Source organism: Ctenopharyngodon idella, chromosome 4 (assembly GCF_019924925.1).
Source record: "Ctenopharyngodon idella isolate HZGC_01 chromosome 4, HZGC01, whole genome shotgun sequence".
Lineage (NCBI taxonomy): Eukaryota > Metazoa > Chordata > Actinopteri > Cypriniformes > Xenocyprididae > Ctenopharyngodon > Ctenopharyngodon idella.
The window spans coordinates 22012019-22034704 of record NC_067223.1 but is presented as its reverse complement, the minus strand read 5'-3'; the positions used below and the strand labels follow the sequence as shown (position 1 = coordinate 22034704).

General features: G+C 37.1%; 1 protein-coding gene and 1 long non-coding RNA gene across 2 annotated transcripts; both read left to right on the top strand.

Moving 5' to 3' along the window:
• The first annotated feature begins 447 nt into the window (after positions 1 to 447).
• Positions 448 to 13013, top strand: LOC127511264 (uncharacterized). The gene is made up of 5 exons (XR_007929891.1): positions 448 to 579; positions 6274 to 6299; positions 9418 to 9643; positions 9841 to 9961; positions 12897 to 13013. It is a non-coding gene; the product is annotated as an uncharacterized LOC127511264 (long non-coding RNA).
• A 2229-nt stretch (positions 13014 to 15242) lies between these two features.
• Positions 15243 to 20985, top strand: LOC127511212 (SE-cephalotoxin-like). The gene is made up of 5 exons (XM_051891964.1): positions 15243 to 16847; positions 18121 to 19435; positions 19558 to 19694; positions 20213 to 20328; positions 20489 to 20985. Exon 2 carries the CDS (start codon positions 18132 to 18134, stop codon positions 19158 to 19160), a length of 1029 nt encoding a protein of 342 aa, XP_051747924.1. The 5' UTR covers positions 15243 to 16847; positions 18121 to 18131; the 3' UTR covers positions 19161 to 19435; positions 19558 to 19694; positions 20213 to 20328; positions 20489 to 20985.
• Positions 20986 to 22686: the final 1701 nt, after the last annotated feature.

Here is a 22686-nt window from a genome sequence, read left to right as displayed (position 1 = left end):
CAATTTACTGTGACGGGGTTTTGTCTATCTGGGATGGGGGAAATGTTCCAGTACGTAAGTATAACTGTTTATAATATAGAAGTGGTTCTATGGAAACATTAAACATTTAACGTGATTAGCTGGTCTTGTTTTTTGTCTTAATACAACTCATAACTCAATACATAAATCAACAGAGAGAAATTTATGAATCTTTAAACTGAGGAACAAATTGCATGTTGGGGACAGGAACAACATTAAACAATACACATTATCAGTGACACAAACATATCTGTTTATAATGTGTGTTACAATGAGAAGTGTATGTATGTATGTATGCAGTCTCTAGTCACAGCAGCAATGTCATTGCACCTTTTGAGGTCCAGAAAGGTATTAAAGACATCGATTAAAATAGTCAATGGTTCAATGTTAATATTATGAAGCAACGATAATTGTCAGAAAGCCCATCCCGGAACGGAAAATACACAGCGGTTTCTGACGGACTGATTTCAGAGTTGCTACATCCATCAGACTGATGCAAGAGCCAGCTCCAGGCGTGCTCTTTCCGATAGTGTTCAGTGTTGTGCGTTCATGAAAAAAAATGTGAGTAATCATGTGAATATTGTTTAGTCAACACTCTGTAGTTGTTATTGTAAATGTCAGATGTTTGGCGAATGTTTGAGATATGCAAATAACGATCGCAGCGCGATCATGGATAGACCCTAATCTTGTCAGTCGCGTTAGTATGATCACGTTGAGTTAACACGTGCTTTATTATATGCTGCGTCATGCCGTGTATAGCAGTTTATCTTATTATATATGGTTCATATAGTTGAGTATTCATTTGCAATTACTGTTTTAATCCGTTATTGATAATTTGTGAGATATTTGTACAGATATTGTATTCATTTTATATTCATTTATTGTTTTACAGACCACAACATGACTTTCCATAAGTCCACACAGTTATATTGTAAATGGATATCACTGACTGCCTGACAAGTGCTATTAAATATAAGTTTGAAGAGGATATACTTATTAAGTGCCTGATTCTCTTACCAGAATCATGGTCCATATTTGTCCGCCCTCAGAGCCGTGATTTAAAATGGATGTTGGGAGGTGCTTCCCCACAATAATACTTTGATAAAGATGCAAAAAAGTCTATTATTATTATCTATTATTAATGATAAGAAAATTAATAGCTTTCATTCATATTTTCATTTTTAATCACAAACTTGCAAGACAAGCATTTAGGCTAAATTATGTATATATTATGTGAACAGAGACTATGCATTACTTTTCATGTTCAACACCACACGAAGCAGATGAATGTTTGTTTTTTTCCCACAGTGACAGCAGAGGCCACTAAAACATGACCTTTTGTGCCTGAACTGGCAAATATGAACAACGCAGTGTTACAAAATACAATTAAAGGGGTCATGAATTGAGAAATCAACTTTTTCTTGAGCATTTGATATGTAAGAGGTCATTGTACTATAAGAATATTCTGTAAGTTTCATAACTGAAAACTTTTATTGACACTAGGCACATCGAACGACTGATCCTGGAATGTGCCTGTCATAGATAAGCGAAACCCCGCCTCTGCAGAAGAAATCAACACCTACTTCATCATTGCAATGATAGCCCCGCCCACTGGCGTGTTTTGGTGCAGTCGCACTGCACTCATTCCATTGACTTCCATTCACACGCATGCGAATGGGTCAGACTGGAAACGCAAGCTCATGCGAAAAGCTTGGCATTGCGCTGCGTTCCAAAGTTCAAGTTTAGTGAATTCTGACCTGTGGACGTGCGACCAGTAGAAGATCAATTCATCATGGCATGACCTCTTGTCTGAATTAAAAGAATGATATTTTTGAATCTGAATGTTTTACTATATGTTATATGTTGAATTCATGTTTATAAAAAACGATGCTATAGACCATGATCATATCATGACCATTGTTGCATCCAATGAAATTTCACGTACAAAGTCTAGTGTGAGTGCGGCTTTAGTGAGATGAGGGGGAGAGAAGAGTTATACAGGACTAAAAATAACATAACCTAATGCTAGGAATATGGTTATTTATTTTCAACAATGCGAATGTCTCAGTTGAGTCTTATTTATTTGCATTTGGTACACTTCACTGTGGGTTCTTTGGTAAATCAATCGTGTTCAGGGCTCCAGACTGTGCCTAAAACGGTCGCATTTGCGAAAAATATTAATTTGCGAGTGATATTTTTGCTGAGGTCGCCATTGGCGACCATACAGATTCACACGTTATGACTGTAAAATTTGCAGTTTATTTAAGTTTAAATTTAAGTGTTCTGTGACCAGTAGCCTATCACATCATTTGTTGTGTTGACTGAAAGTTTCATTGGGTTAGAGCACCGAAATATGAACTGGTAGGGGAAAATATCACACGCCAAACAGACGCCAAAGAACTATCACTGATAAAAGCAGACTGTGTTGTCGCCTCACATCGGTGCAAAAAATACCGCAGATGCACACACAATGCATCGCGTGCTTATCGTTTTGAATATCAGTCATGCCGATAACTTTCATTATTCCACTTCGCTCATGCAGATAAATTTAAGGGCATAAAAGTCTTCAGTACCTAAAATGGTAGGTTATAACAAGAGTATTAATGATCATTTTAAGGTTCCAGCTAGGGTCCAGTACTTGTGATGTCTACAGATAATGTTCACCTAAAATATATTGTTAGACTAACATCTTATCAATTAATTATGACGTTCACACCCGACGTTCTTGGTTTTCTTCCTATTTATTAAATCCAGGCAATTGGTTGATAAAACATTGATTAAGATACAATTTATACAAAAGGAAATTCACTTTAAAGAAAGCTTACTACAAAACAAAACTTATTGAAGTGGTCAAAATCGAGTCTGACCCACTGCATGTCTCCCGACATATTGCGCATCTTATTAGCCTATCTTAGTCATGCTATTCACTTTTCATGATCAACATAAATGAAATTTAAAAACTAATATTAGGCTATAGTCTAATATTTAAACCTAAATATTAAACTAAATAGCTAGGCTACGTTTTCTTTGACCCTCTGGCCGACGAATGCGCCGGCGCGTTCTGATGGATTTTTCCTCATGACAGCTGAAACAACTTAAAATAGATCTACTCCGTCATTTTTGGCGATACAGATTAGTGCAAGACATCATCACAAACTACAAATGATCTACTATTATTTGTGTACGCTCACAATAAAAACAAAACCTTCTGCTTTTGTAAAATAAAATAAAAAACGGAATGCGCTTTCATCTGTCTTTGAATCTTTCTGAAACGTCTGAAAAATGAAACTCAGCGAATAATTATCACACAAACATGAAACATACGTCTAAAGAAAGCATGAAATGTCTACTTTTAAATAAAACAATTCAGATTTACATCAAATATTCTCCTGCAATGTAATCTGTATGAAACTAAAGAAATGCACAATTTCTCCTGACTCATGTTGCGAATGTTAATGCTGCGAGGGTGTTTCTAATACAACGACATATGACATATAACAAATAAAACAAGACTATTCATTTTGTGGAATATTTTAATAGTTTCCTCAAAGTAGGCTAGGCCTACTTATTGTATAGGCATAATTTGCGGGTGGGACGTGTCTCGATCTTACGGCACGCACGGATGTACCTAAAAGAAAGAAACATCTCAATTCGATAAGAAATTCGTTGGTCTGTGTTAAATAAGAGGCGATCTCACACTGGAATTAGTTGTTTTTGCTCGTTGCCGCTGTTCTCAATTCTCGTGGCGCTCGTGCACAATGCGCAGTCCTCACACAGACGATCGAGCGCTTCGTTCTGCTAAAAGCACAAAACAAAATGCACACAAACATGTCTTTGCTCTTGATATACAATCACTGATGAACACCTTTGGTTTTAATGAGAAAAAAACTATACGAGGACGGAATTATACGAAGTTCAACAAGTTGCGTTTGGACATGTTAATAAAAAAAGAATAAAAAAATAAAAAATAAAACTGTACAGGGAGATATATGAACACAACAGGATGACTAAAAGATTTTTCTGTTACTGCTAAAAAAATTAAGTCAGTGACGGAAAGATCTGGGTTTGCACGACCTTTGAGTGGTACTTACTGCACATTTTACAACATTACATATTTTTCAATGACGCTCAGGATCTGTTACACACCAAATCCTCCACTATCGTCTTGTCAGTCATCTCTCCCAAAGCACGGTAACAGTAGATTTTGAGCACTCAAGATTACTAAGGACACTGCAATGTTTGTGTTTTAATGTAATAAAGGTCACCAGTGACTTGTTAATAACCACTGACTCGCGCTCTCTCTCTGTTCTTATACTTTTGAAATGTAGCTTTTGTGTTTTTGACACATTTGATCACATTTAATTACTTAAAGGGTTAGTTCATCCAAAAATGAAAATTCTGTCATTTATTACTCACGCTCATGTTGTTCCACACCCGTAAGACCTTCGTTAATCTTCGGAACGCAAACTGAGATATTTTTGTTTAAATCCGATGGCTCTGTGAGGCCTACATAGGGAGCAATGACATTTCCTCTCTCAAGATCCATACTAAAGGTACTTAAGGTACTAAAAACATATTTAAATCAGTTCATGTGAGTACAGTGGTTCAATATTAATATTATAAAGCAACGAGTATATTTTTGGTGCGCCAAAAAAAAAAAAAAAAAAAGAATTATTTAGTGATGGCCGATTTCAAAACACTGCTTCAGGAAGCTTCGGAGCATAATGAATCAGCGTGTCAAATCCGCAGTTCAGAGCGCCAAAGTCACGTGATTTCAGCAGTTTGGCAGTTTGACACGCAATCCGAATCATGATTCGACACGCTGATTCATTACGCTCCGAATCTTCCTGAAGCAGTGTTTTGAAATCGGCCATCACTAAATAATTCTTTTTTTTTTTTTTTTTGGCGCACCAAAAATATTCTCGTCGCTTTATAATATTAATATTGAACCACTGTACTCATATGAACTGATTTAAATATGTTTTTAGTACATTAATGGATCTTGAGAGAGGAAATGTCATTGCTCCCTATGTAGGCCTCACAGAGCCATCGGATTTAAACAAAAATATCTCAATTTGTGTTCCGAAGATCAACGAAGGTCTAACGGGTGTAAAACGGCACGAGGGTGAGTAATTAATGACAGAATTTTCATTTTTGGGTGAACTAACCCTTTAACCATCTTGAATCTTTCTTATGTGTCTTGGAGATTGACCTAGACTGGTTTAGGTCCTAATTTACTGATAGCAGTCAATTTGTATCTATGGGTGTACAGAAGTTGGGTCTGTTCATACTGGTGTCCCCCAGGGCTCAGTTCTTGGCCCTTTACTTTTTGGCATGTATATTTTCCCATTTGGTCAGCTATTGAGATCACTTGGATTTAACTACCACTTCTATGCTGAACATTTATATTTATTCAAAACCAGGCCAATATGTGGATGTTTCTTACGTTTTGAAATGTATATAGCTGAAAAAGATATGGATGTCTAACAGTTTTCTTTGCTTAAAATTGCAAGATGTAGACTAAAACATCTTGGCTCTCCCCATCAGTTGTGTAATGCTGCACAACAAAATTAAAGTTGGCTGGGATGATGGCTTGTCTAAACTGGAGGCAAACATTGCCTGTTTGGTCTGCCATCCTTTATTGGACACTCTCTCTCTTTTTTCCTTTTTTTTTTTTTTTAATAAATATTGTTAACTCTAATAAAATTGTATTTTATTTTATCCTAATTGTTACTCACCTAACAAAGAGTGTTGTGCATCTTTCTCTATAAAACTTTTTGGGGAAAGATCTTACATTTTTATTTGTTTGATTACCTACCTTTCTTAGCAGACCAGTTAGACTTGTCCTGTACATAATCTACACAATAATCTACCCCACATTCCATGTGCATTTCATTCCCTTGATTACTTGTGAAACAAAAACTTAATCTCCATTTCACTCTCAGAGTGCTCTGGTCTCTCATCACTTTACTCAGGTAATGTATTTTAAAATGTTTTAATATACCAAAAAAAAAAAAAAACCAACAAAAAAATATAAAAATATTTTTTCATAATTGTTTTGCATTCTATATCACTGATAGGGAACATGCATTCTCTGCAAGTCTCTGCTTTTAAATATCTGGTTTTTATTTTGTTGAAGTTTATTTTTTAAATGAGAATTTTAGCTGTATTCTGTTTCATTGTCTACCCTAAACATCTAATTTATGAAGTAACTATGTGTTCTTTTTTTCACTCTCTCTCTCGTCCGCTCTCAAGTAAACTTTGGAACCTGAAACATGGAGGTGAGAAATACTTGTTTGGGTAAAACTTTACAATCTTTGTGCACTAATATGCATTAATTCATGCTTAACTAATGCAAAGATACAGATGTGCCTCAATGTGTAAAGTCATAACATATCTTTGCAAATCATTAGCTAATGATTAAAGCAACTATATCATCTTTTCACTGTAGTACACATATTTGTACACATAACTATGTATAAACAGCTTAATTTTTCCAACACATTTAATATTGAAACAAAATTCGTAACCCGTGGCCTGTTGCATGAAGCTAGTTGAACAAACTCTGAGTTTCAGAGTAGGTTTGGAGTTGACAAATCCAGATAAATCCAACCTGGTTTAGATCAGGATCAACTGTTGCACAATGCTCGGTATAAACCTTCTCTGTCAACTCAGGTTTAATCCAGAGTTTGCAAAGCGTGTGCACCTGAAAGTGTGACACGTGCGGCAAACAGCCAATCACACGGAACAAGGAGAACGTCAGTTTGATTCACTTCTCGCGAGAGAGCCGCGCAATTCATGTCTCTCCGAAGATTAAGAGATCGTTATGAAAAATATGAAATTAAACACATTTACAAAGCAGGAATAAACACTGATGCAGTGAAAGTTTGAGTAGGCAGCTGAAAAAAATATATCTGACAATAGCAATGCATGTGAATCAAAGAAATAGACCAAATAATTAATATAGTTTCACAAAGAGCTCAAAAGAATACATGTAAGCTTAATCTGTTTAAAAGCTTTATATATTATGCATGTATTATATTTATTTTAATTTAAAAGCAAAGTTTAATATTGTAAATTAATATAATAGGCCTAATTATATGAATGTGTCATGAATTATTCATAATTTTAATTTATTTAATATAAATATAATGAATAATTAACAGCAATTTTGTCTCTAAAATCTTTTCACTATAAACTGATTTAATTTGGAGTGAGAGATACAGGGGGAGTGGCTTTATTGCATCAGATACATGTCACTTTACTCACAGCTGATTGGTCGAGTTTGGGTTTGCGATCTCTAGCTCAGAATAAAACCTGCTCCGGAGCAGGTTAGCCGCGTAGCGTAAGTTACCATACGCTAAAAACCAATCCACCTTCATAAGCCCGAAAAACCAGAGTTTGTTCAAACTAATCTTGAACTTACCTGGGTAGCAACTGAAACCAGGCTTTGTGTAACAGGCCACTAGAGTTCTACACGTTTGTGTAATTTTTGTACACATTTCTTTTAAGAGTGTTGTAATTAACATTAATTTACACTATTAGTTAATACTAGATGTTTATGCATGATGGCACATGTAATTAATAGCAATTCACATATGACTTAATATATTAACCCGTTACTGTGCACCAACCATTTTGGCCACTCCTGTAAACACCTATTTGCAGTCTAATGTCTGGTGAGGAGAACTTTTATGTTCTCGCTCAACAAACTTTTCACACCTCTGCCGGTATGAGACTTAATCTTCATTGTTCTTTTATCATTATTCTTTTGTTTGTATTCATCCACTATTAGCCTTTATTCTGGCATTACATGGCTTGTCCATCTACACCACCTTGATCCCACTATACATTAATCCACCTATTATCTGAAGTCTTTTTAGAAAACAAAACAAACAAAAAAAAAAAGCATATTTTGGGACCTTATGTGAATTCAATAAGCATCAAGCTACATGACACAATTTAAAAGATCTATATTACACTTTTACTCAAAATGCACTTTAAACAACCAGTGAGTGTTTGTAATAACTTCCGATGTGGATTTTAGTCATAATGTTGTTGAAATGTATTATGTATAGCCTTTTATATGCAGCTAATTGCTACACCTGCTTACCATTTATAATGTAAAAATCCATTATTGATATGAAAATCACAACCATATACTATCGTAATCATGTGTTTATTAACTTCTTGTTTCATGTGTAGAAAGGTTTCTTTGGGTTTGTTTTTCATGGAGCACAGGACGAGGAAGTGTCATCCAGAAGGGCAGGAATTATGGCCACGTATTATGATTGACAGCTCTAGGCCAAATAAGCACTCTGAGTCGTAACTGATGCAAACCAGGAACAGGAGAGACAGAGCGCACTCTGAACGCTCTTCAGGTTGCATAATTTAGTGGGAAATGAATAGAAATTATATTCTATATGATGAAAATGTGAGAATAAATCAGTATTTCTCCAAATATGTGCACTTTCGGACGCTGTCTAGTGTGAACACAAATAAACCGGAGCAGACGTGAATGAATATGTACGTTTTTTTATTCTATTCAAAATATTAAAAAAAATTTACAGATTGATTATTTTGCACTCCTGACATAAATTAACCCAGTTTTATCATAAACAGTGGTCAAATATCAAAGCTGGAGTCCTTAATCTTTCTAATGATAGACAGTTTGTCCAGATCAAGAAAGTGTGTGATGTTTTAACGTGCAGTGAATGTTGAACAACAATAATCTGGGGCTGCCGATGATCTTTGTATGTAAAGGGGTTCAAATAAACTTTTCCTGATAATTTACTCACTCCCATGTCATCCAAGATGTTCATGTCTTTCTTTCTTCGGTCGAAAAGAAATTAAGGATTTTGATGAAAATATTCCAGGATTATTCTCCTTATAGTGGACTTCAGTGGCCTCCAAACGGTTGAAGGTCAAAATGACAGTTTCAGTGCAGCTTTAAAGGGCTTTAAATGATACCAGACGAGGAATAAGGGTCTTATCTAGCGAAACGATCAGTCATTTTCGAAAAAAATGTAAATGTATATGCTTTATATAAACAAATGTTCGCCTTCTAAGTGCTTCCGCCAAAACCGCATTTCCGTATTCTCTAAAAAGTTTACGCTGTGTGTCCTACACCTTCCCTATTCAACTTACGGAAGGAACGCAGCGCCAGTTACATTTTTTTCTGTAAGTAGAATAGGGAAGGTGTAGGACATACAGCGTAAGCTTTTTGGAGAATACGGAAATGCGGTTTTGGCGGAACCACTTAGAATGCTAACATTTGTTTATATAAAGTTCTTGGATGACATGGGGGTGAGTAAATTATCAGGAAAATTTTATTTGAAAGTGGACTAATCCTTTAAAATAAAACCAAATTACAGATTGGAACTATAATTATTTATCTAGAAAGCCGGAAGATCAGCAGTGTCTGGAAAGTGGAAAAATGCACTCGGTTCTGTGATGGAGCTGATGGAGAATGAGAATGGTCAGATTACTGGGATGTACACAACCGCTGTTACTTCAAAAGAGTCCAGCCTCAAAGAAGAACCTGCTGAACTTGTGGGCTACATCAACAGAAACCAGACCAAACAGACCACTACTATTGCCTTCTGCATGGCCTGGAAGATAAAAGGTGGGTTTATCCAGGAGAGCTGCTTCAGTGCACTAAGACAAAAATAAAATATATACTCTGAATAGTGTAAATATGTTATGTATCTTGTTTAAAGGATGCTTAGGCAATTTTACTGGAAAACAGGACAGAAATTCTCAGTAAGAAAATATTCTTTGCAGTGCGTAATTAAAATGTTTGAAACGCTGATTCTTGCTTAGGCTCGTGCAGTGCTTTCTCTGGCCAGATCTTCCAGGATGACGATAGTACTGATGTACTGAAGACCACCTGGCTTCTACATTCACCTGCGGATAGCCCCTGTAACAACTGGGAAGCAACACGGTTAGATGTTTAATTTATTTTTGACAGAATTTTAAAAACGTTGATGTTTATTCACAGCAAAATCACTGCTGTTACACCCCTGGGGTAGCCTGTACCATGATGGTAGTTGAACAAACTCAGGGTTACAGGATTAGTTTCAAACAAAACCAAACTAATTCAATCTGGCTTTGGTCATGAGTTCATGGAGCGTGTGCATGTTAAAGTATGACATCAGTAGCGAACAGCCAATCACATGCCTTGAAACGTGAAACTGCGATTCACTTCTTGCGAAAGAGTCAGCACGATTCAAACGCTCAAAAGAGATTGAAGAATATGAAGTATATAAATGTATTATTAGTGCAAGTGAAAGTTGTTAGTTTATATAGTTGATCATATACTGTATATATACAAACCCGATTCCAAAAAAGTTGGGACACTGTACAAATTGTGAATAAAAAAGGAATGCAATGATGTGGAAGTTTCAAATTTCAATATTTTATTCAGAATACAACATAGATGACATATCAAATGTTTAAACTGAGAAAATGTATCATTTTAAGGGAAAAACAAGTTGATTTTAAATTTCATGGCATCAACACATCTCAAAAAAAGTTGGGACGAGCCCATGTTTACCACTGTGTGGCATCCCCTCTTCTTTTTATAACAGTCTGCAAACGTCTAGGGGACTGAGGAGACAAGTTGCTCAAGTTTAGGAATAGGAATGTTGTCCCATTCTTGTCTAATACAGGCTTCTAGTTGCTCAACTGTCTTAGGTCTTCTTTGTCACATCTTCCTCTTTATGATGCTCCAAATGTTTTCTATGGGTGAAAGATCTGGACTGCAGGCTGGCCATTTCAGTACCCGGATCCTTCTTCTACGCAGCCATGATGTTGTAATTGATGCAGTATGTGGTCTGGCATTGTTATGTTGAAAATGCAAGGTCTTCCCTGAAAGAGACAACGTCTGGATGGGAGCATATGTTGTTCTAGAACTTGGATATACCTTTCAGCATTGATGGTGCCTTTCCAGATGTGTAAGCTGCCCATGCCACACGCACTCATGCAACCCCATACCATCAGAGATGCAGGCTTCTGAACTGAGCGCTAATAACAACTTGGGTTTGTCCTTGTCCTCTTTAGTCCAGATGACATGGCGTCCCAGTTTTCCAAAAAGAACTTCAAATTTTGATTCGTCTGACCACAGAACAGTTTTCCACTTTGCCACAGTCCATTTTAAATGAGCCTTGGCCCAGAGAAAACGCCTGCGCTTCTGGATCATGTTTAGATATGGCTTCTTTTTTGACCTATAGAGTTTTAGCCGGCAACGGCGAATGGCACGGTGGATTGTGTTCACCGACAATGTTTTCTGGAAGTATTCCGAGCCCATGTTGTGATTTCCATTACAGTAGCATTCCTGTATATGATGCAGTGCCGTCTAAGGGCCCGAAGATCACGGGCATCCAGTATGGTTTTCCGGCCTTGACCCTTACACACAGAGATTGTTCCAGATTCTCTGAATCTTTGGATGATATTATGCACTGTAGATGATGATAACTTCAAACTCTTTGCAATTTTTCTCTGAGAAACTCCTTTCTGATATTGCTCCACTATTTTTCGCCGCAGCATTGGGGGAATTGGTGATCCTCTGCCCATCTTGACTTCTGAGAGACACTGCCACTCTGAGAGGCTCTTTTTATACCCAATCATGTTGCCAATTGACCTAATAAGTTGCAAATTGGTTCTGCAGCTGTTCTTATATGTACATTTAACTTTTCCGGCCTCTTATTGCTACCTGTCCCAACTTTTTTGGAATGTGTAGCTCTCATGAAATCCAAAATGAGCCAATATTTGGCATGACATTTCAAAATGTCTCACTTTCAACATTTGATATGTTATCTATATTCTATTGTGAATAAAATATAAGTTTATGAGATTTGTAAATTATTGCTTTCCTTTTTTTATTCACAATTTGTACAGTGTCCCAACTTTTTTGGAATCGGGTTTGTATATTGGTATACAGAGATTTCTGACCCCAAGACTCAGCTTTTTTCTGCATTCTCCAGCTGTGATCCTTGGAGAGTCTTTGGCCACTCAATCTATCCTCCTCGCAATGCATTAAGACAAAATATACACACATCCTCTTCCAGGCAGATTCATAACATTTCCTGTTGACTGAAACTTCATAATTACTATAAACTGTATTAATCAGTCAAAATTCTTACTGACAGTTAATCGGTTAATGATGGTCATCCCTAGAAGCCACATATTCATCACTTAATGTTGCATATGGTAAAATATTCTATTGACAGTATGTTATATAGCGATATGTAAAGTGGGAGGAATTGGATCTGGATCCAAACAGATTTTTTTTGCATATCCAGATTTTATCCAGATGGGTTTTTGAAATCCTGGATAGCATAAAATAAAATAAAAAAATAAATAAAAACTTGATACCCGATTGTCCCCCAAATCTGATTTGAACCATAAGTTGGAGGTAGTTTAAAATGTGATTCCAATCAGATTTTTAACAGATGCATCTCAGTCTGGCTGTTCAAATTGGATTTCAAATTGTCTTTTGCGTCACTCTTAATTCGACACAAAACATTAACGTCAAAACCGGAAACACTGCACCCTTCGCTGCACAAAGAAGCTGGCCGTGACTACAGCACAGAACATCACAATATATCCCAGGAGTTCTGCACCGTGACTCGACAGTGCGGTTATTTGGAGAGCGAGATGATGCACCTCCATTTTTCCTGCATTCGTTTTGAAAGCCGTCACATACATGGGTACGCCTACATCGTTACCAAAGCAACCAATGCAGATAGGTTGGTTATCAGTAAGTTTTTAATAGCAGTGGGTGAGACTCATATGCCCAGAGGTGAACATTTAACACTGGTGATTTTGCTATGCTCTTTTGCCTGTATGGACTAATAATTCCCTTGTATTTTGAATAGCGTTGGGGAAGACACATTCACCAGATGCCCATGAACGAGATTCTGAAGGATAGGAAGAAGTGGAAAATGATTTGAAAAACATGGCTTACTATCAAAATAAAATTTGATTAACATATGTTGTTGATGCATCTTTGTTTGTTTGTTCTGAGGTTTATGTTTTTGTCTGACCTGTCTTTTTGTTTGTTTTTGGTTTTTTTAGTCATTTATGTTTTGAAATGACCTAGCCTGCATTGATTTGAGTGTGCTGGACACCATCAACTGTCTAAACCTTACAGTATTGCTCTAACTGTACTCACATTAGGCACCAAAGATGTAACATGGGAAAAGCCACTACAATTGAGTTATCAAAGGAATTGTATCTTTTTTAAAAGCATAAAGCATAATAATAAAAAAAAATCACTTCACCAACCACACTCCTTATCATATTAACTGAGCGATTGTAATTTTCATTCCTTAGTTGATTAGCCAGTAAGCAGTTAAAAACAAACAGCAGGGAGAAAAAAGAGAAAAGAATTGCAGAGCTTTGCCCACCCATATCCTGGATATCCTTGTATAAATTACATCTTAAAGGGTTAGTTCACCCAAAAATGAAATTTCTGTCATTTATTACTCACCCTCATGTCGTTTCACACCTGTAAGACTTTCGTTCATCTTCAGAACACAAATTAAGATATTTTTGATGGCTCAGTGAGGCCTCCATTGACAGCAAGATAATTAACACTTTCAAGGCCCAGAAAGCTACTAAAAACATAATTAAAACAGTTCATGTGACTACAGTGGTTCAACCTTAATGTTACAAAGTGACAAGAATACTTTTTGTGCACCAAAAATAACGACTTTATTTAACAATATCTAGTGATGGGCGATTTCAAAACACTGCTTCATGAAGCTTTACAAATCGGGGATTCGGAGCGTCAAAGTTACGTGATTTCAGTAAACGAGGCTTCGTTATGTTGTGTTTAGAAATTTCAATGGTTCGCCACTGGGGGGCGTAATTTTGAAATCGCCCATCACTAGATATTATTGAATAAAGTCTTTTTTTTTTTTTTTTTTTTTTTTTTGCTGCACAAAAAGTATTCTCATCGCTTCATAACATTAAGGTTGAACCACTGTTGTCACATGAACTGTTTTAAATATAACTTTAGTACCTTTCTGGGCATTGAAAATGTTATATTATCTTGCTGGCAATGCAGGCCTCACTGAGCCATCGCAATTTATCCAAAATATCTTAATTTATGTTCTGAAGATGAACGAAGGTCTTACAGGTGTGGAACGACTTGAGGTTGAGTAATAAATGACAGAATTTTCATTTTTGGGTAAAATAACACTTTAACCCTAAAAAGGCAAGACCATAAAGGAACATAAGAAAATTAAATTATTGCTATTTCCATCTTATTAGGGCACAAATAATACAATTTCATGATTTTTTTTAAAAAACATGAATTTTATTTTTGAATTTAATGTTTGTATCTCCAGGATACGTGGCCCTTTTGGGGGTATAATTTCATTGAAAAAAGAATGTTTGTTTGGCAATGTGTTACAACATTTTAGCCACATTTTAAAAACATTCTCTCATAACTTATTAACTAAATTTTACAAAGAATGTTTACTTTAAGTATAATGCCTATTTATGATTATAGAATGTAATTTTGATTATTTTTTTTTTTTTTCTAGAAAACAAGAAGTAATATCTTGCCATTTTACTTCTCTAGTAAATGCATCTTGATTTAAGAATTTTTTAGATATTTGGACTGGCAAACAACACAAAAATACTACGAATGCAGTGCCCCTACTAATTATCACTTGTTGCTGTACCTAAAGACTGTGAAACAGAGCTGAACTTATAGTGCCTTTATTTTTTAATTATTGCGTTTTAAGATGTGATTTATACAAGGATATTCAAGATCTACTAAACAAAAAGCCTTATATTTTGGTGTGCATAATTATTAAACAAATTTCATTTATAGGTAAAATGAGACAAAAAGGAGATTTAACTTGCAAAAAAAGTCAAAATTGTTAAATGTTTTGAGGATGACCGTTGGCAGGAGCGAGTGGGGAAGAGCGAGCGCTTTCGGTTAATTCCTATGGAAGTTGAGCCTCACATTCACACGTAAATTAAGCATGACGCTCAACCTCTGCTGGCAGTTCCAGATAGCTCCGCCCTTGCGCCATAGCATGTGACAGGAAGAGACGTTGAGTCGTTTGGGGGGGGGGGGGGGGGGTAATATTTTTGATTAGAGATTACGAGGGCACGTGAATTTTAAAAAAAATAATGAAGTGCACGGATAAATTATTGATAATAAATACTACAATATTCCATAAAAAAATAAGAATTGTCAATTTAGATTTCATGCCGACTTTAACCTCGGTCAGTATTCACTACAGAATGTGAAAGTAAAAGCTGTAGGTATCTGACGCTGCATTAACAGAGCATAAGACGAGAGAAGAATTTCAACGTAATATGCTGATAATGGTATAACGATTTTAATTTATCCCATATCCCATTGCTAAAGCAATGTCTGTCCATATTAGGGATTTTCTGGAAAAAGGTTTAATACTTCTATGGGTCCCACTTGTGGACTTTCTGTGCGAGGGCGCCCTCTGGTGTTGAATATGAATGAAACAAATTACATGAGAGAATTTAGCGCTCCATAATCACCCTATTTTAGATAAAAACACAACAAAAATATTCCTCTCTAAAAGTTTATCGGAATGAGCACTTTTTTTACTAAAAACCTCAAGGGATGTAACAAAACACAGAAAGCGTCAGCAGTTGAGACTAGCAAAATAATGATTGTGTTGGAAAAAAATAGCAAGGAGACATTTTAATTATTTATTAATAAACTAGTGTTTTTCCAGTCGGTATCAGCTGCAAAGATGACGTATACACAATATATACACAGGCTAACAAGGTAACAAGGGGGCGTGGTAAATTGTCATGGGAAAACACAAGGGTAACCAAGGGAACTAACAAGACACACTTGGGGAAGCTAATCAACATGAAAAACCATGAAGAACTACAAAACATGGCACAAGAAATAACAAAAGTCCTCCCACAAGACGGGAACACAGGCTGAGATCGTGATAATGTCTGTTGAAAAGTTCCTGCTCCTATTGTAGATTGAAGGGGTATCTCATATTGAACCCGTTGAAGCTCTTTCCATTTTGCACTGTATTCATCATAAAACCAGCAGACTAAATGTCTTGGTTGTGCTGCCTTATAGTATTCTTCTGATGATGGAAAACCATTAACAGCTTAATCCTTAGGCAACTGTGTAGCGTTAGGTCAAGGTCTGGGTCATGTGTCTTTCCAAACAAACCCAAAGAGCAATCTCGTCCACTCATCAAAGATTTTTGGTTGTTTGTTTGATATCTCTACAGTGGCATGAAAAAGTTTGGACAGCGCTGGTCAAAAATTGTTTAGTGAGTAGAAGATTAACTCCAAAATGCATGAAGTTAAAGAAGGAACATTCTTTTGAAAAATGTTACGCAAGAATAGTGTTTTTTTTTTTTTGTGCGGTTGGCTCTGAGATAACTTTTACCAAGGTCTCAGAACTCAATTAGCTTGTTACAGCTATGGCTTGTTCAAAATGATTGTTATGAAAGACCAGGTGGAGCAAATTTCAAAGCTTTATAAGTGTTCTGACACCTCAAATCCTGTCCCAGCAATCAGCAGTCATGGGGGATGAAGTTAGCTGTCATGATAGACTGAGCCACATTGTCACACAATTTGAATGTTTTGAATTGCCATGATTTCCAGATGACCACTAGGAGTCACTGTGTGCATTTCACGTTTCCACAAACTCTCTTATGAAACTTTGCCCCGTTTTTTTTTTTTTTTTTGTTTACCCTGTCTTCTTCTTTTTGTCATGTGATTCATTAGCTTTAGTATAAATAATTGGTTGGTTCTAGTCTTTGTCTGGTGTCTGACCTCTATGATCGTGTTTTCTGGTGAGTTATTCTTGTGTTTTATTGTTTTTCTCTTGTATCTCAAGATCATTATTCTTTTTCTTAAAATGATTGATTACTCAAAGCTTTTCAGCACCATGTATGTTGCAGCAATCCGGTAGTCAGTGGTCTGGTAGTCGTTGTTTTTACATCTGATCTTGAGACAACATTTGAGTGTATTTTATTTTATAGACATTAAAGTATTTGCAGGGCTCAACACTAAGGATTTTTTTCTACTGGCCCGGTCGAGCCAGTGGTTCACATTTTTACTTGCCCTGACAAAATTTTCACTGGCCCCACCACAAAAATAAATAAAATCGTTTTCATTGTGATTGACTCATGCAACCTTAATAAATAAGACCAAATTTCAAATACCAGTGAAATTTCAATTCTCAATTTTAACACCACAGCAAAAACTATTAGCCTACCTAATATAAATTTCAAATATTATTAAGAACAAGTAAACCAGTAACAAAATAAGAACAAATAATCAAATTATAAATAAATACAATATAATAAATATGAATAAATAATGAAGAATGCTTTTCAGGTTGGTCTAACTAACATAATCTAACATAGTTTTCAGGTACAGAAATTGAATAATCACATATAAAAAATTAGCTAATGTTTATTAAAGTTACAAAAGTTATTCAGTCAAGAGCAGTGAGGGTTTTTTTTCTTTTCCTTTGTTTTTTGATTAATATTTAAAAATTAAAGTAGAAAAAAAGTGAAACAGCAAGTGTATCTTCTGCATGCATTCCTCTTATTTTTACCCAAATCATTTCAAACTTGGTCAGAATAATGTCAAGGCTGATGTAAAATTGGAAAAAGGATTCTTGAAATCTTAAATGGTGTTGCCATGGTGATGTATCAAACATTAATACTCTATTCTTAAGTATTCTAGTGTTTTTGTTCCTATGCTTCAGGTTTCATGAAATCAGAGTTGTTGGCCATTTGGTGTAGACAAGTTTTATTGTCTGGTATTTTCATAGTGAATCTAGGCTGTTTTGCGTTGTTCCTCCTCTGGGAGCTGACATTACACTAACTGCACATATTATCTAGCTACATAATGTATAATACAAGTTGATAATTTAATGATTTCTGTCTGTTTTGCAGTTAAGAACAGATTTTTTTTTAATGTACTGGCTAAATAAAATAAATTTTCTGCAGTGCAGCTTTACAGTGTGTTGCATTATAAGCAGATTGAGAATTAAGTGACACCAGGACACATATTCAGTGCTTCTAATTATACTTTAAATGCTTTCTTTTTGAACAGGTTAAGGTGTCATGGTTACTGTAAAGATTTTCCCCACTATCCTTTGTCTGCTTCAATACAGCTGTTTCGGCTCAGACATGAACTGTAACCATGGAGAATGTAACCCCATTGTGGACACCACACAAGTATTCTGCGAGTGCCGTAAGACGTTCCGCGGTCCAGCATGTATTAACTATGCAGATCTTGAAAGTAAAATCAATGGCATGATCTATAAACCAGTCCCTGATCTGGCAGCAATTTATTTTAGTGTCAAGGAGTTGAAGGACTTTACTAAAGAAATAGTTGAGTCTGTCCAACATGACATCAAGTGGACTCAAGTCTTTGTGAAATACAGCAATGTGACTGAGAAGTTTCGAAACATCAGCACACTGCATACGCAACTTAAAAACAGTACAATAACCGAACGTCAATATGTTTCTGTAGTTGGAGCTCAGTTCACAGGAGGAAACTCTTTTAAATTTTATCTCACAGACTTTCACCACATGATGATGGGCACTGGAGACAAACACAACATTCTCGATATTTTTCGCAATTCGCTGGTCCAGGACTCACAAAGTCAGTCTGGTGAGCCAATAGAGTGCACAAAATACTACAGTGAACAGATTGATTATTTTGTGCACTACATGTTTGCCTTTGAAAAAGAAGCTGTTTTAGCTTGGTCGAAGTATCTACTGATCACTGGAAAATCAGAGAACGTTGATTTTCTTGAGAAGTTTTTTCAGGACTATGTCTCAAAGCAATGGAGACTCTTCAATAAAAATGGATGTGGCCCTCTAAATGCTGGGGATCTTCAGAACAACCACTGCAAGGAGCGCTACTACAGCACAGCCGGGCTGCAGGTTAAAATGAAATGTAGTGGATTATACAAGCCCTTCCCCGAGATTGTGGAGTGCTCTGGAGGGAAGTGGAGTGCCCTACCTGTGTGTTACGATGAGCAGGTAAACGGGCCAATCAAGTGCAAATCTGAAGGTGAAGCCACTGTCTGCAAGCTCTTGTGCTCACCTGGGCAGGGGCTCCGCCACACACCCTCAGCCAGCTGAGTACAAGTGCTCACAGTCGCCCTGTCCATCGTTCATACCACCCAACTTTAACAAGTGCACACAAAGCAGCGTTTGTAAGGATAATGAGGTCTGCACTGGCACCTTCGGCACATGTTGTGATGCATGCCTGGTTAAACCCTGTGGTGTGAACGCCAAATGCTCCTCCGCCAATCACGGCAGGACCTGCACCTGTGAGAGCCCGTGGAAAGGAGACCCAAACCAGGGTTGCAGGAGTCAGGACCTCCAGTGGATTCAGACCAGAGAAGTACCCAGCAGTATGCAAACTCTTTTAATTTACATAAGCACAATTAGATACAACAGCATTGTATCTTCAAGCTAGAAAAAGCTCCTCTCAAATCATCGGGCTTGATTAACCCATAAATCCTTGTGGTTACAGATGCTGTTCTTTCTAAAACCCAACTTGCGGTGTGCAAAGCCATCGCATCTGATGGTGGGTGGCACAGTGGATTTGTAAAGGATTATCGCTGCAATTATGAATATGACTCGAGCAGTCATCAGGCCACTAGATATGAGGTATCTCAGTGCAGTACATTTATTTTTATATTTAAAGGCTGGAACACACCAAGCCGACGCCGACGAACTAGTGGCGACTAAAGCAGACTGCGGGGTTGGCTCACGTCGGCAGTGTCTGTGTCCAAAGTTTCCCTGACACACCAAACCGACGCTCGACACCTGACGGCCAAGTAGCACGTCATTCTGCGCCTGCGCAAGATGAAATGCCTTTCCGTACCAGCAGGTGGCAGTAGCTGAACAGCCAATCAGAATGATCAGATGGACCGACGAGCTCCGATGCCGATTCAACATTTCGAATTGGCCGAAAAAAAGCAGACGAGGACCAACTTCAACCGACAGTGCGGAACACACTGAGAAAACTTAGTCGGCCGACAAACAAAAACCGACCGTCGGCTTGGTGTGTTCCGGCCTTTAAACACTACAGATAACAAATACAAGCGGGACAGTTTAACAGACTGTAGTCAAGGAGATGTCACCTTTCCCGTTTCTTCATAAATTACTGTATGAATAATCTGCAGGTTCTGGTTGATCCTTGTGGAAGACGTGGTTGGAAATGGATGGAGGGGGAACAGGGGAACATGGTCTCGTATGACGAATCAAAGAGGTTTCCAGGAGTTATATACTATGTGTGTAGGTTAGTGTCTATACAAATACAATACATAATACTCATACTGCAAAAAAAGTAAACCTGAAAAGTTAATGTTTGCAGACTATCCATCTCAGAAATGACAAATGTTTTACTGAGATTAAAATAACGTCACATCTGTTCTAATGTGCTCTTTGTCGCCCAATAGTGAGAAGAGTTCTGGCCTTGTAGGGAAGCTTTTCAGAACGCGAAATGGCTTTATGTGCCATATTGCCAGGAGCGGAGATAAAAGGGATGGAAATTTCTATTCTCTGGTTCAACAACCATGTATCTGAAGACACTTCACCATGATTCACTGTACAGTTTTTCTAGTTCATTTTTCAGCTTTAAATTGGTGGAGGTGCTGTATTCATCTTTCGAAAGACAGACTGTAAAGGAGTAGCCAACTCTCGCAAAACATTTATGCAAGTGCTATAAACGTGTTTAGTTATTGTTCGTAATTTTATTCAGTTGTTGACATCTTTTAAAGGACTAAAATATGTAGTAAAAAGTATTAATTTGATGAGGGAGTGCATATGTTATGTGCAGGTGGAGTAAAATCCAGTCATCTCTGCACACTCAATACTATGAACTCTGCTGCCATCATGATGTAATATTTGACAGTGTGCAAATTCAAATGACAAATAAATGTTTCAATGAATGTTAGTAGATGCACATTGGATGTCTTTCTTCAGGGCTACAGCCCAAAATAATGGTTGTGGCTAAAATATTTTGTTGTAGATGTCTGTCATTGATGTTAATCGAAGAACAAAAGACAGAAAAAAATCACTCACTGTTCTTGACTGAATCATGTTTGTAGCTTTTACAAACCTGATTCCAAAAAAGTTGGGACACTGTACAAATTGTGAATAAAAAAGGAATGCAATAATTTACACATCTCATAAACTTATATTTTATTCACAATAGAATATAGATAACATATCAAATGTTGAAAGTGAGACATTTTGAAATGTCATGCCAAATATTGGCTCATTTTGGATTTCATGAGAGCTACACATTCCAAAAAAGTTGGGACAGGTAGCAATAAGAGGCCGGAAAAGTTAAATGTACATATAAGGAACAGCTGGAGGACCAATTTGCAACTTATTAGGTCAACTGGCAACATGATTGGGTATAAAAAGAGCCTCTCAGAGTGGCAGTGTCTCTCAGAAGTCAAGATGGGCAGAGGATCACCAATTCCCCCAATGCTGCGGCGAAAAATAGTGGAGCATTATCAGAAAGGAGTTTCTCAGAGAAAAATTGCAAAGAGTTTGAAGTTATCATCATCTACAGTGCATAATATCATCCAAAGATTCAGAGAATCTGGAACAATCTCTGTGCGTAAGGGTCAAGGCCGGAAAACCATACTGGATGCTTGTGATCTTCGGGCCCTTAGATGGCACTGCATCACATACAGGAATGCTACTGTAATGGAAATCACAACATGGGCTCAGGAATACTTCCAGAAAACATTGTCGGTGAACACAATCCACCGTTCCATTCGCCGTTGCCGGCTAAAACTCTATAGGTCAAAAAAGAAGCCATATCTAAACATGATCCAGAAGCGCAGGCGTTTTCTCTGGGCCAAGGCTCATTTAAAATGGACTGTGGCAAAGTGGAAAACTGTTCTGTGGTCAGACGAATCAAAATTTGAAGTTCTTTTTGGAAAACTAGGACGCCATGTCATCCGGACTAAAGAGGACAAGGACAACCCAAGTTGTTATCAGCGCTCCGTTCAGAAGCCTGCATCTCTGATGGTATGAGGTTGCATGAGTGCGTGTGGCATGGGCAGCTTACACATCTGGAAAGGCACCATCAATGCTGAAAGGTATATCCAAGTTCTAGAACAACATATGCTCCCATCCAGACGTCGTCTCTTTCAGGGAAGACTTGCATTTTCCAACATGACAATGCCAGACCACATACCGCATCAATTACAACATCATGGCTGTGCAGAAGAAGGATCCGGGTACTGAAATGGCCAGCCTGCAGTCCAGATCTTTCACCCATAGAAAACATTTGGCGCATCATAAAGAGGAAGATGCGACAAAGAAGACCTAAGACAGTTGAGCAACTAGAAGCCTGTATTAGACAAGAATGGGACAACATTCCTATTCCTAAACTTGAGCAACTTGTCTCCTCAGTCCCCAGACGTTTGCAGACTGTTATAAAAAGAAGAGGGGATGCCACACAGTGGTAAACATGGCCTTGTCCCAACTTTTTTGAGATGTGTTGATGCCATGAAATTTAAAATCAACTTATTTTTCCCTTAAAATGATACATTTTCTCAGTTTAAACATTTGATATGTCATCTATGTTGTATTCTGAATAAAATATTGAAATTTGAAACTTCCACATCATTGCATT